Source organism: Scyliorhinus torazame, chromosome 17 (genome assembly GCF_047496885.1).
Source record: "Scyliorhinus torazame isolate Kashiwa2021f chromosome 17, sScyTor2.1, whole genome shotgun sequence".
NCBI lineage: Eukaryota > Metazoa > Chordata > Chondrichthyes > Carcharhiniformes > Scyliorhinidae > Scyliorhinus > Scyliorhinus torazame.
Genome location: NC_092723.1, coordinates 3,571,107 through 3,583,789, shown reverse-complemented (window position 1 = coordinate 3,583,789; position 12,683 = coordinate 3,571,107). Strand labels below are relative to the sequence as shown.

General features: G+C 45.5%; 1 protein-coding gene across 4 annotated transcripts in view; it reads right to left on the bottom strand.

Annotated features, from left to right (window-relative positions):
• Window positions 1-12,683, bottom strand: part of LOC140393634 (uncharacterized) — a 130,368-nt gene that overhangs the window by 79,668 nt on the left and 38,017 nt on the right. For all 4 annotated transcript variants that reach the window (XR_011935700.1, XR_011935701.1, XM_072479909.1 and 1 more), the window contains exons 4-5: window positions 9,575-9,720; window positions 4,102-4,188 (exon numbers count right to left, since the gene is read on the bottom strand). Coding sequence is in view for 2 of the 4 variants with exons in the window: in XM_072479909.1 (XP_072336010.1) it covers window positions 4,102-4,188; window positions 9,575-9,720 (233 nt within the window). In the remaining 2 variants the exon portion in view is untranslated. The remainder of the gene's footprint in view (window positions 1-4,101; window positions 4,189-9,574; window positions 9,721-12,683) is intronic.

The following is a 12,683-nucleotide window of genomic DNA, read 5'->3' as shown; positions in this document are numbered from 1 at the left end:
CATAAAGGAAAGCATAAGCGTAGGGAACGGGAGCGGTTGCTGCAAGAACTTATGAGGGTGGACAGGCAATATGCGGAGGCACCGGAGGAGGGACTGTACAGGGAAAGGCAAAGGCTACACGTAGAATTTGATTTGCTGACTACGGGTACTGCAGAGGCACAGTGGAGGAAGGCACAGGGTATACAATACGAATATGGGGAGAAGGCGAGCAGGTTGCCCGCCCACCAATTGAGGAAAAGGGGAGCAGCGAGGGAAATAGGGGGAGTGAGGGATGAGGAGGGAGAGATGGAGCGGAGAGCGGAGAGAGTGAATGGAGTGTTCAAGGCATTCTATGAAAGGTTACATGAAGCTCAGCCCCCGGATGGGAAGGAGAGAATGATGTGTTTTCTGGACCAGCTGGAATTTTCTAAGGTGGAGGAGCAGGAGAGGGTGGGACTGGGAGCACAGATCGAAATGGAGGAAGTAGTGAAAGGAATTAGGAGCATGCAGGCGGGGAAGACTCCGGGACCGGATGGATTCCCAGTTGAATTTTACAGGAAATACGTGGACTTGCTCGCCCCGCTACTGATGAGAACCTTTAATGAGGCAAGGGAAAGGGGACAGCTGCCCCCGACTATGTCAGAGGCAACGATATCGCTTCTCCTAAAGAAAGAAAAAGACCCGCTGCAATGCGGGTCCTATAGGCCTATTTCCCTCCTGAATGTAGACGCTAAGATTCTGGCCAAGGTAATGGCAATGAGGATAGAGGATTGTGTCCCGGGGGTGGTCCATGAGGACCAAACTGGGTTTGTGAAGGGGAGACAGCTGAATACGAATATACGGAGGCTGCTAGGGGTAATGATGATGCCCCCACCAGAGGGGGAAGCGGAGATAGTGGTGGCGATGGATGCCGAGAAAGCATTTGATAGAGTGGAGTGGGATTATTTGTGGGAGGTGTTGAGGAGATTTGGCTTTGGAGATGAGTATATTAGATGGGTACAGCTGCTGTATAGGGCCCCGATGGCGAGCGTGGTCACGAATGGACGGGGGTCTGCATATTTTCGGCTCCATAGAGGGACGAGGCAGGGATGTCCTCTGTCCCCATTATTGTTTGCACTGGCGATTGAGCCCCTGGCAATAGCACTGAGGGGTTCCAGGAAGTGGAGGGGAATACTCAGGGAAGGAGAAGAACACCGGGTATCTCTGTATGCGGACGATTTGTTGTTGTATGTGGCGGACCCGGCGGAGGGGATGCCAGAAATAATGCGGATACTTGGGGAGTTTGGAGAATTTTCAGGATATAAACTGAACATGGGGAAAAGTGAGTTGCTTGTGGTGCATCCAGGGGGGCAGAGCAGAGAAATAGAGGACTTACCGCTGAGGAAGGTAACAAGGGACTTCCGCTACTTGGGGATCCAGATAGCCAAGAATTGGGGTACATTGCATAGGTTAAATTTAACGCGGTTGGTGGAACAGATGGAGGAGGACTTCAAGAGATGGGACATGGTATCCCTGTCACTGGCAGGGAGGGTGCAGGCAGTTAAAATGGTGGTCCTCCCGAGGTTCCTTTTTGTGTTTCAGTGCCTCCCGGTGGTGATCACGAAGGCTTTTTTCAAAAGGATTGAGAAGAATATCATGAGTTTTGTGTGGGCCGGGAAGACCCCGAGAGTGAGGAGGGGATTTCTGCAGCGTAGTAGGGATAGTGGGGGGCTGGCACTACCGAGCCTAAATGAGTACTACTGGGCCGCCAATATCTCAATGGTATGTAAGTGGATGGGAGAAGAGGAGGGAGCGGCGTGGAAGAGATTGGAGAGGGCGTCCTGCAGGGGGACTAGCCTACAAGCTATGGTGACTGCGCCGTTGCCGTTCTCACCGAAGAAATACACCACAAGCCCGGTGGTGGTGGCTACTCTGAAAATCTGGGGGTAGTGGAGACGGCATAGGGGTAAGACGGGAGCCTCGGTGTGGTCCCCGATAAGAAATAACCATAGGTTTGCTCCGGGGAGAATGGATGGGGGATTTGGAGCATGGCAAAGAGCAGGAGTAACACAATTGAGAGATCTGTTTGTAGATGGGACGTTTGCAAGTCTGGGAGCGCTGACCGAAAAATATGGGTTGCCCCAAGGGAATGCATTCCGGTATATGCAACTGAGGGCTTTTGCGAGGCAACAGGTGAGGGAATTCCCGCAGCTCCCGACGCAGGAGGTGCAGGACAGAGTGATCTCAAAGACATGGGTGGGGGACGGTAAGGTATCAGACATATATAGGGAAATAAGGGACGAGGGGGAGATTATGGTAGATGAGCTGAAAGGGAAATGGGAAGAAGAGCTGGGGGAGGAGATTGAGGAGGGGCTGTGGGCTGATGCCCTACGTAGGGTAAACTCATCGTCCTCGTGTGCCAGGCTAAGCCTGATACAATTTAAGGTGTTACACAGGGCGCATATGACTGGAGCACGGCTCAGTAAATTTTTTGGAGTAGAGGATAGGTGTGCGAGATGCTCGAGAAGCCCAGCAAATCACACCCACATGTTCTGGTCATGTCCGGCACTACAGGGGTTTTGGGTGGGGGTGACAAAGGTGCTTTCGAAGGTGGTGGGGGTCCAGGTCGAACCAAGCTGGGGATTGGCTATATTTGGGGTTGCAGAGGAGCCGGGAGTGCAGGAGGCGAAAGAGGCTGATGTTTTGGCCTTTGCGTCCCTAGTAGCACGGCGCAGGATACTGTTGATGTGGAAGGAAGCCAAGCCCCCGGGTGTGGAGACCTGGATAAATGACATGGCAGGGTTTATAAAGTTGGAACGGATTAAGTTTGTCCTAAGGGGATCGGCTCAAGGGTTCATCAGGCGGTGGCAACCGTTCGTCGAATACCTCACAGAAAGATAGAGGGAATGGAAAAGAAGAAGACAGTAGCAGCAACCCGGGGGGGGGGGGGAGGAACTAGAAGGACTCTCAGGGATGTTAGTCTATATATATAATATGTATAGGCTGTTGTTATAGGTAATTGTATATTGGACTGCTAAATTGCATTTTTGGAGAGTATTTATTTGAGACAAGGCAGTTGCCATTTAGTTTTGTTTTTTTAATTTCGATGTTGTTTATATATTATTTATTTATTGCTTAAAACTGGCCATTGTTATTTATATTGTTATATTACTGTGTAAAGGATACACAATGTACTGTTATGGTTGGCCAAAAATTTTGAATAAAATATATATTTTTTAAAAAGATATTGTATGCATCACGGATGTACGTTTAGCCATTCTAGCGTGCAAATTGAGAATGCACAAGTACCGTTGTGAAATGTATTGGTCCATTACACTAATTCTATATGGGACCATTTATTAATAGTTTGGCAGATTTCTTTCTCTAGGAGACAAAATATGCAATAAGTCAAATTCTTCATTTGTACTTCACGAAATTTGGTTGTTGGGTTCATAAGCCAATCATTTTTTCTCATCCATTTATACTCTAAATTACGTATTTTCATTTTCCAAATAAACACAATCAAAACTTTCAAATTATTTATGATCACTTATTGACTATTAGGCAATGAAACAAAATTGCAATTTTCCACTTTCTTCTCAGTCACAGATGTTGATGCAGATTTGGCCACAGAAGCACTATTCCCAGCATTCAATAACAACAGATGACTATGAAATTGAGTAACCCACATGGGTAAAGAAACAACCTCCATGGCTCAACGTCATCCAGAAAGTAGCTGTACAAAAAGGGGAAATACCAGGGTTATACCCTCCTCCTTTCTTAGTTTAATGATCCTAGTCAGAGAAAACACACTCTGGTGCAGTTGGCTTAAGCATCTGATCAAGGGCAAAATTAGTCAATGCTCCAACTCTGAATCAATATCCTGCAGCACATGTGTTACAGCAGCAGGGTGACGGATTTTGCTCCCAGTACTAAATAGCCGTCAGTAGGCAATGATCACCCAGAAATAATAACCATTTGGGCAACTCAATAATAGTCAGCAGTTTCTATGGAAACCATGGGCAGCAAGCTGCCAATGCCTGCACGATAGGAGGAATGATTAGTGAATGGAAACATACTTGGTGTACCAACGAGCAGGACACAAAACAATGGTATGAGAATATTCAAGTGGGTCAAACATACCTCCATTATCTTCTTTTAATGGATCAAATGCAATTTCAGGATCAAATTGCTCACCCTCGGTTAAATTCAACTTTGATTTTTCCATTGCTGTAAAGAAAACAATATTGTACTGATGAATCAGGCACCTTTAATAATCAGCGAAATACAACCAACAATGCATAACTAATCCCACTTCCTTACTCTTTCCCTGTACGGTTGCCTAAGCTACAAACATACCGACTTGCCCCTCAAGATGCCATCACCTCGACTGTGCTTCATCAAATCCCTCAATTCTGAGCATATCTATCAGATCGCAATCTCTTTTCAGTTTCAGTTTATCTGACCTTTCTTCACATCTTCATTCCTGGAATCACCTAAATGAATCAATACTGCACCTTCTCCAAGGTTTGTCCTCCTTCCTGAAGCAAAGTACCCTCAGCCAAACACAACATTCTATTGGTTCAGATCCTACTCCAGAGACTTCAGTGCATAACCGGGCTGACAAATGAATGGATCATCCCTGGATGGAGTACTGGGGAACTCTGCACTATTGTACAAGGAGACAAAATAAGGTCCCTTCTGCAATCTCAAGTGGGTGTAAAAGAAAAAAATCGCATTACACTATTCGAAGAGCAAGATAGATCTCCCGGTTGTCCTTGTAACTGCTAAAATGTTAACTCCAATTATTTTGTAATATGCACCCCCTTTTTTTGTAGCAAATTTTTGTTTAATTTGATGCCCATTTGCCCCTTCTGCAATTCCATCCCAAGTAGCCTTAAAGCCTTTTTCTTTCCCTTTCTTATCCATTAATATTTTCTCACTATTTAATTCAAGTAAGCCTTCTGCTTCAGCAGCAACAATTGAATTAATCCTGATCTTTTTCTTCCCAAACCTATAATTCCATTTCTCCTCAACCAGCTGTGTAGGCACACCTTAGGACAGGGGTCTCAAAGCGTGGGTCGTAACCACGGGCAGGTGTTGGGAGGGTCACGGAGCTAACGGACATGCAATGGTCCCAATCATGGGAAAAGCGTCCAATGGCTTTAAATGTGAACAATGCAGTCTTATCGGCCATGAGTGGCAGCAGTAAGCAGGTCACGCATTCTGCACGTCCTGCGAACCTGATTGGAGTGAGATCATGAGGACCAAGCAGGCTCACCTGTCACACTAAAGGCAAGCGAAAATGATGTGTGTCACAAAAGTCGGCCAGCTTGGGTCGTGAAGGTTGGCTGGTTGTTAAAAGTGGATCCCGGGGAAAACAAAATTGAACAACACTGACTTACGGCCTTCACTTTGCAGTTTGTAGCCTGACCAGCGGATGTCATGGGAAGCAAACCAGAGATTACCCGAGGTCTTCTAGTATCCAACTCCCTTTACAGTCAAGAAATATAGTCAAGAGACTGGTCCCTGAAATTCCCCTGTCCAAGTTACCTTAACATTCACTCCCTCCACCCACCATCAGCACATCACAGCTACAGCATGAACACTTACACAATGCATCATAACAGCTCGCGAATGCTTCTTCAGCGACACCGCCCAAACTTGCAACCTCTATCACAAGGAACAGAAAGGGTACCAACTACAAGGAACCCACAAACAAGTTCTACCCCAAGCCATATATAGCAGCCTGACTTGGAAATACAAACAGCTCAATTCCTTCATTGTTGCTTGGCAAAAATCCTGGAACTTCCGTCATAACTGCACCGTGGCTGGACCTTCATCACATGGACTTCAGCAGTGCACAGTTGCCTAAATCGCTGGCTTTTAAAGCAGACCAAGGCAGGCCAGCAGCACGGTTCAATTCCCCTACCAGTCTCCACGAACAGGCGCAGCAATGTGGCGACTAGGGGCTTTTCACAGTAACTTCATTTGAAGCCTACTTGTGGCAAAAAGCGATTTTCCTTTCAGTTTAAGAAAGTGAACCTTCGAGGGCAAATAGTGATAGGAAAGAAGTACTGGTCTTGCCAGTGACACCTACATTCCATGAATGTGGCACACTTGATCAGAAGCTGGATAATGTCTAATCTTGTATTAAATTATAGCCAGCACTATGAATAACTTTCAGGTATTTTGGTACAAACATAACTTGCAGTCAGAACAGTTAGTTCAGGGATTCAGAACTCAGCTTCCAATAGATAATTTCACAATGGTTGGACTTTACAACAGGTAAAGTACAATTCTAAACCAGTGTTAAGCCACATTTAGGATATACTTCAGGATGGCACAGTGGTTAGGGCTGCTGATTCACAGCACCAGAGACCCAGGTTAGATTCCAATCTTGGGTGACCGAGTGGAGTTTGCTCGTTCTCCGTGGTGTTTCCTCTGGTACTCCAGTTTCCTTCCGCAGTCCAAAGATTGCCATGATCAATGTCAATCTAAACTACAACATCCTTTAAAATGATCAGCTGTTTCTTAATGGTACTGGTTGAGGGAGGGACCAGTGAAGCTATCAGGTAGACTCCCATCTTTTACAAATTGTGCCTTTTCTCAAAGCCCACCCTGAACAAATAGGCTTAGTTTAAAACTCGTACAGAGCCTCTGACAATGCAGCACCCCTCAAGTGCTGCACAAGAGCGTAAATTTAAAATCTACTCAAGTTCACTCATGGATTGCAAAACAATAAACTCTGCCCCAGCAATAAGTGTTCTACTAACTTAAGCTAAACATGAAGAATTCCTCCGTTTATTCGAAAATGAGTCAAAATTAATTAGAAACAAGAGAAGCAGCAATTCTGTCCATTGGAATTATATACTTTAAAAATTCAACCATATAAATTCTGGATGGGCTGCAGCCTTTTCACCATGCTGAGAGAAAAGCTGTGGGAGGTACAGTTTCAGGAAAACTTACCATAAATAAAAAAGTAAAACACTCAAGTTTAACACTATTCCACAATTAGAAGCTCCACATTAGCCAGACTCCCGAAACTGCCAGATGGGCAGAACTTCAAATGTTCAGATGGCCAGAGCTTCAATTACAAAGAACAGCACAGGAACAGGCCCTTCGGCCCTCCAAGCTTGCACCGACCATGCTGCCCGTCTAACTTAAAACAGTCTACATTTCCGAGAACGAGATCCCTTTATTCCCATCCTATTCATATATTTGTAAAAACGTTCCTTAAACGTCACTATCGTCCCTGCTTCCACCACCTCCTCCGGCAGCGAGTTCCAGGCACCAACTAATCTGTGTAAAAAAACTTCCCTCGCACATCTCCTCCAAACTTTGCCCCTCACAACTTACACCTGTGTCCCCTAGTAATTGATTCTTCCACCCTGAGGAAAGTTTTATGACTATCGACTCTGTCCATGCCACTCATAATTTTGTAGGCGTCTAATAATGATCTTTATCGTCACAAGTAGGCTTACATTAACATTGCAATGAAGTTACTGTGAAAATCCCCTTATCCCCATATTCCGGCGCCTGTTCGAATACAGAGAAGGAGAATTCAGAATGTCCAATTCGCCTAACAGCACGTATTTGGGACTTGTGGGGGGAAACCGGAGCACGCGGAGGAAACCCACGCAGACACGAGGAGAACGTGCAGGCTCCGCACATAGTGACCCAAGCCGGGAATCAAACCTGGGACCCTGGCACGGAGATGCAACAGTGCTAACCGCTGTGCTACCGTGCCACCCCTCAACCCCTGTCCTTCCAGTGAGAACAAACCGAGTTTATCCAACTTCTCCTCATAGCTAATGCCCTCCATACCAGGCAACATCCTGGTAAACCTCTTTTATACCCTCGCCAAAGTCTCCACATCCTTCTGGTAGTGTGGTGACCAGAATTCAACACTATTTTTAGACTCAATGCACCGGCCAATGAAGGCAAGCATGCCGTATGCCTTCTTGACTACCTTCTCCACCTGTGTTGCCCTTTTCAGTGACCTGTGGACCTGTACACCAAGATCTCTCTGACTGTAAATACTCTTAAGGCTTCTGCCATTTACTGTATATTCCCTACCTGCATTAGACCTTCTAAAATTCATTACCTCACATTTGTCTGGATTAATCTCCAGCTGCCATCTCTCCGCCCAAGTCTCCAACCGATCTATATCCTGCTGTATCCCCTGAGGTCCTCATCACTATCCGCAATTCCACCCACCTTTGTGTTGTCTGCAAACTTACTAATCAGACCAGTTACATTTTTTTCCAAATCATTTATATATACTACAGACTGCAAAAGTCCCAGTAATGATCCCCGCGGAACACCACTGGTCACAGCCCTCCATTCAGAAAAACACCCTTCCACTGCTACCCTCTGTCTTCAATGACCTAGCCAGTTCTGTGTCTATCTTGCCAGCTCACCTCTGATCCCATGTGACTTCACCTTCTGTACCAGTTTGACATGAGGGACCTTGTCAAAGACATTACTGAAGTCCATGTAGACAACATCCACTGCCCTATTTTCAATCATCTTCGTCGTTTCCTCAAAAACCTGGATCAAGTTAATGAGACACAACCTCCCCTTCACAAAACCGTGCTGCCTCTCGCTAATACGTCCTCTTGCTTTCAAATGGGCGTAAATCCTGTCTCAAAGAATCCTCTCCAATAATATCCCTACCACTGACAAGTCTCACTGGCCTGTATTTTCCTGCATTATCCTTCCTACCCTTCTTAAATAAAGGAACATTAGCTATTCTCCAGTCCTCTGGGACCTCACCTGCAGCCAATGAGGATACAAAGATCTGTCAAGGCCAGAGCAATTTCTTCCCTTGTCTCTCTCAGTATTCTGGGTAGATCCCATCAGGCTCTGGGGACTTATCTACCATAATGTTTTTCAAGACGCCCAACACCTCCTTTTTGATCTCAGTGTGACCGAGGCTATCTACACATCCTTCCTTAGAATCAGCATCCACCAAGCCCTTCTCTTTGGTGAATACTGACGCAAAGTACTCATTCAGTACCTCGCCCAGTTCCTCTGGTTTCACGCATAGATTCCCTCCCCTATCCTTGAGTGCAGTAAGAAGTCTGACAACACCAGGTTAAAGTCCAACAGGTTTGTTTTGAATGACTAGCTTTCGGAGCGCTGCTCCTTCCTCAGGTGGGCCAACCGTTTCCCTGGCTACCCTCTTGCTCTTTATATATGTGCAAATCCTTAATCATTAATCCTGGGAATTTTCCTTAATCCTGTTTGCCAATGACTTTGTGTGACCCCTTTTAGCCCTCCTGATTCCTTGCTAAGTTCTTGCCTACTTTCCTTACATTCTTCATGGACTTTGTCTGTTCCCAGCCTTCTAGCCCTTACAAATGCTTCCTTCTTTTCTTTTGGACTAGGCTCACAATATCCCTCTTTATCCAAGGTTCCCGAAATGTACCATACTTATCCTTCCTCCTCTCAGGAAAATGCCGGTCCTAAATCCCTATCAACTGACATTTGAAAGCCTCCCACGTGCCAGAAGTTGATTTACCCTCAAACATCCGCCCCCAACGTAGGTGCTTCAGTTCCTGCCGAATATTGTTGTAATTAGCCTTCCCCCAATTGAGTTCAGAAAACTCACCAGTCTGGGACTTCATTCTAAAATACCGGTAATTATCAATAGTAAAGTGGCGGACGTCCAGGGTCCTTCCATGAACTTCTTTCTTCGGAAGAACCTTGAGCAATCTTTGTACATCACAATTCGAAAATAATTTCAGACTAACAAACCTACAAAAAACACAAGGTTAATTTTTGAAATACAAGTAAGAAATTCAGTGACAATAGTGTGCCATCTTTGCTTTCAAGAGCAACATTTCATTTATGATGGGTGTATGAACTTATCTCAGTTTCCAACACTCATTCTCAACTTTCCATTCCTTCAATGCTGGACTGGCTTTGAACTGCTTTCTCTCTCTTTGCCTTAAAGTCACAGAGCACAGAAAAGGACCTTCGGCCCATCCGTCTGCGTTGGTCAAAAGCAACCAGCAAACTATTCTAATCGCATTTTCCAGCACTGGGCCCATAGACTTGTATACCCTGGGATCGCAAGTGCACATCTAAATACTTCTTAAATGTTATGAGGGTCGCTGCCTCCACCACGGGCAACACAGTAGCACAGTGGTTAGCACTGTTGCTTCACAGCACCAGGGTAGGGTGCTCTTTCAGGGGCCGGTGTAGAGTCGATGGGCCGAATGGCCTCCTTCTGCACTGTGAATTCTATGATTCTAGTTTGCACCCTTTCAGGCAGCAAATTCCAAACTTCCACCACTGACTAAAAACGTTTTTCCTCACATCTTCTCTAAATCTCACCATAAATCTATGCCCCTGGCAACATCCTGGTTAAATCTCCTCTGCACCCTTTCCAGTGATATCATATCACATCCCTCCCACAATGTGGATTCCAGAGCTGCACACAATACTCTAGCTGTGGCCTAACCAATGTTTTATACAGTTTCAGCAAAGCCCCTCTATTCTTAAACTCTATACCTTGGCTAATAAAGGCAAGTATACCATATGCCTTCTTAACCACCTGTTCTGCTACCTTAAGAGACCGGTGTACATGCACACCAAGGTCCCTCTGATCCTCGGGGCTTCCCAGGGTCCAACCGTTTATCATGTATTCCCTTGCCTTGTTTGTCCTGCCCAAGTGCATCACCTCACTTTTTAAAATATTTTGATTAAACTAAGGAATATACATAACATATAAACAATCAATAAAAAAAATAAGCAAAATACAATCCTAATTTGATATTCTTTTCTTTTATTTCTATTAAAACATTCCCTTTTTCCTCCTCCCTTATCCATCCCCCTCCCTACCCCCCTCTCCATAAACAGAGACAAGAGCAGCTTCCATCTCGTCCAAAATTCCCCAGATGAGCCACAAGATCCCTCAACCAGAACGATATTTTTGGCGGATCTTCGGATTTCCATTTTAATAAAATTCAACTCCAGGCAATCAATGTGGCAATGGCTTGTTTCCTTTCTATTAGTCCTGGTATTTTTGATACTCCAAAAATTGTCTCAAAGAAGTCCAAGTAATATTTCCACCTCCACAATTCTTGATGTTTTAAACACCAAGGTCCAAAACCACAATAATCGTGGACATCACCTCACATTTACCCGGACTGAATTCCATCTACCACACATCAGGCAGCGAGTTCCAGTCCCACCACCCTCTGGGTAAAAAGATTTTTCCTCACATCCCCTCACAGCCTCCTGCCCCTTACCTCAAATCTATGCCCCCTGGTCATTGATCCCTCCACCAAGGGGAAATGCTTCTTTCTGTCTATGCCCCTCATAATTTTATACATCTCAATCATTTTTAAAAAATATATTTTCTTACAAACATGTATCAAAACAGATTACAGTGAACAAACACCCCGGGAAACATGCTTCCCCACAATCAACTATACAGTCTGTACAGATGTTTTGGTCTATCCCGGCAACCTAGGGAACCCCTCCAGACCTTTCGCGCAAAGTCCCTAACCGCAGATACCTGAACTCACTCTCCTTCGGCAGATCTACCCTCTCCCTTATCTCCTCCAGACTGGTGAACCCTTTCTCCAAATACAAATCCCCTACCTTCACCAGCCCTACTTCCCTCCACCTCCTGTATACGCTATCCATCCCCCCCGACTCAAACCCATGATTCTCGCACAGCGGCGTTAGCACCGACATCCCTTCCACCCTAAAATGCCTCCTCAACTGCACCACCGGACTCCTTGAATTCCTACTCGGAGCCATTGGCAACGCTGCCGTCACCACAGTCCTCAAACTAGACCCCTTACAAGATTATACATCTCAATCATGTCCCCCACTCAAACTCCTCTGCTCCAAGGAAAACAATCCAAGTCTATCCAATCTCTCGTCATAACTGAAACTCTCCAGCCCCCTATACCATATGCCTTCTTAACCACTGTATCCACCTGCCGTGCTACCTTAAGAGACCAGTGTACATGCACACTGTGCTTCCCAGGGTCCTGCCGTTTATCATGTAATCCCTTGCCTTGTTTGTCCTGCCCAAGTGCATCACCTCACACCTACCCGGATTGAATTCCATTTGCCACTGATCAGCCCACCTGACCAGCCCGTCTGTATCCTCCTGTAATCGACGACTATCCTCCTCACTATTTACCACCCCACCAATTTTTATATCATCCGCAAACTTACTGATCAACACTCATACATTCATATCTAAATCATTCACACAATGAAATTAAGCTAGTGCTCTGCAAAATGTACCTGGTTTTGGGCAAGGAGTAACAAACAGGTGTTGCATTGTGGAACAAGTCTTGCTACATTTTAAGAAAACTGAATTGCAAGGGCGGAAACATTTGGCTGCATTGTTAGAACTAAGCTTTACAGTGAATTTGAGAACTTATTACTGCTTGGAATTAAGGCCAGTTAATACCCCCTTAAACTACAGCAATTTTAAAAATAGGTGCATCACGGATGACTTGAGCCACCAACATTCAACAATTCTCTGTTTGCGAGGGATGGCATTTCCTGCTCTCTTCAGCCTTCTAGCATCCTCCTCCTCTTTCAGGTATCATGCCCCAAAAGGATGTTGGTGACCATGGACCTCAATTGGACTGACCCATGATTGTGCTTGGCAAAGTGCTGTGGTGATTTATGCCGCCTTCTGCAGTATGACGGACCAGGAATCTCTCCTGCTCTCGGGTCATCGGGCA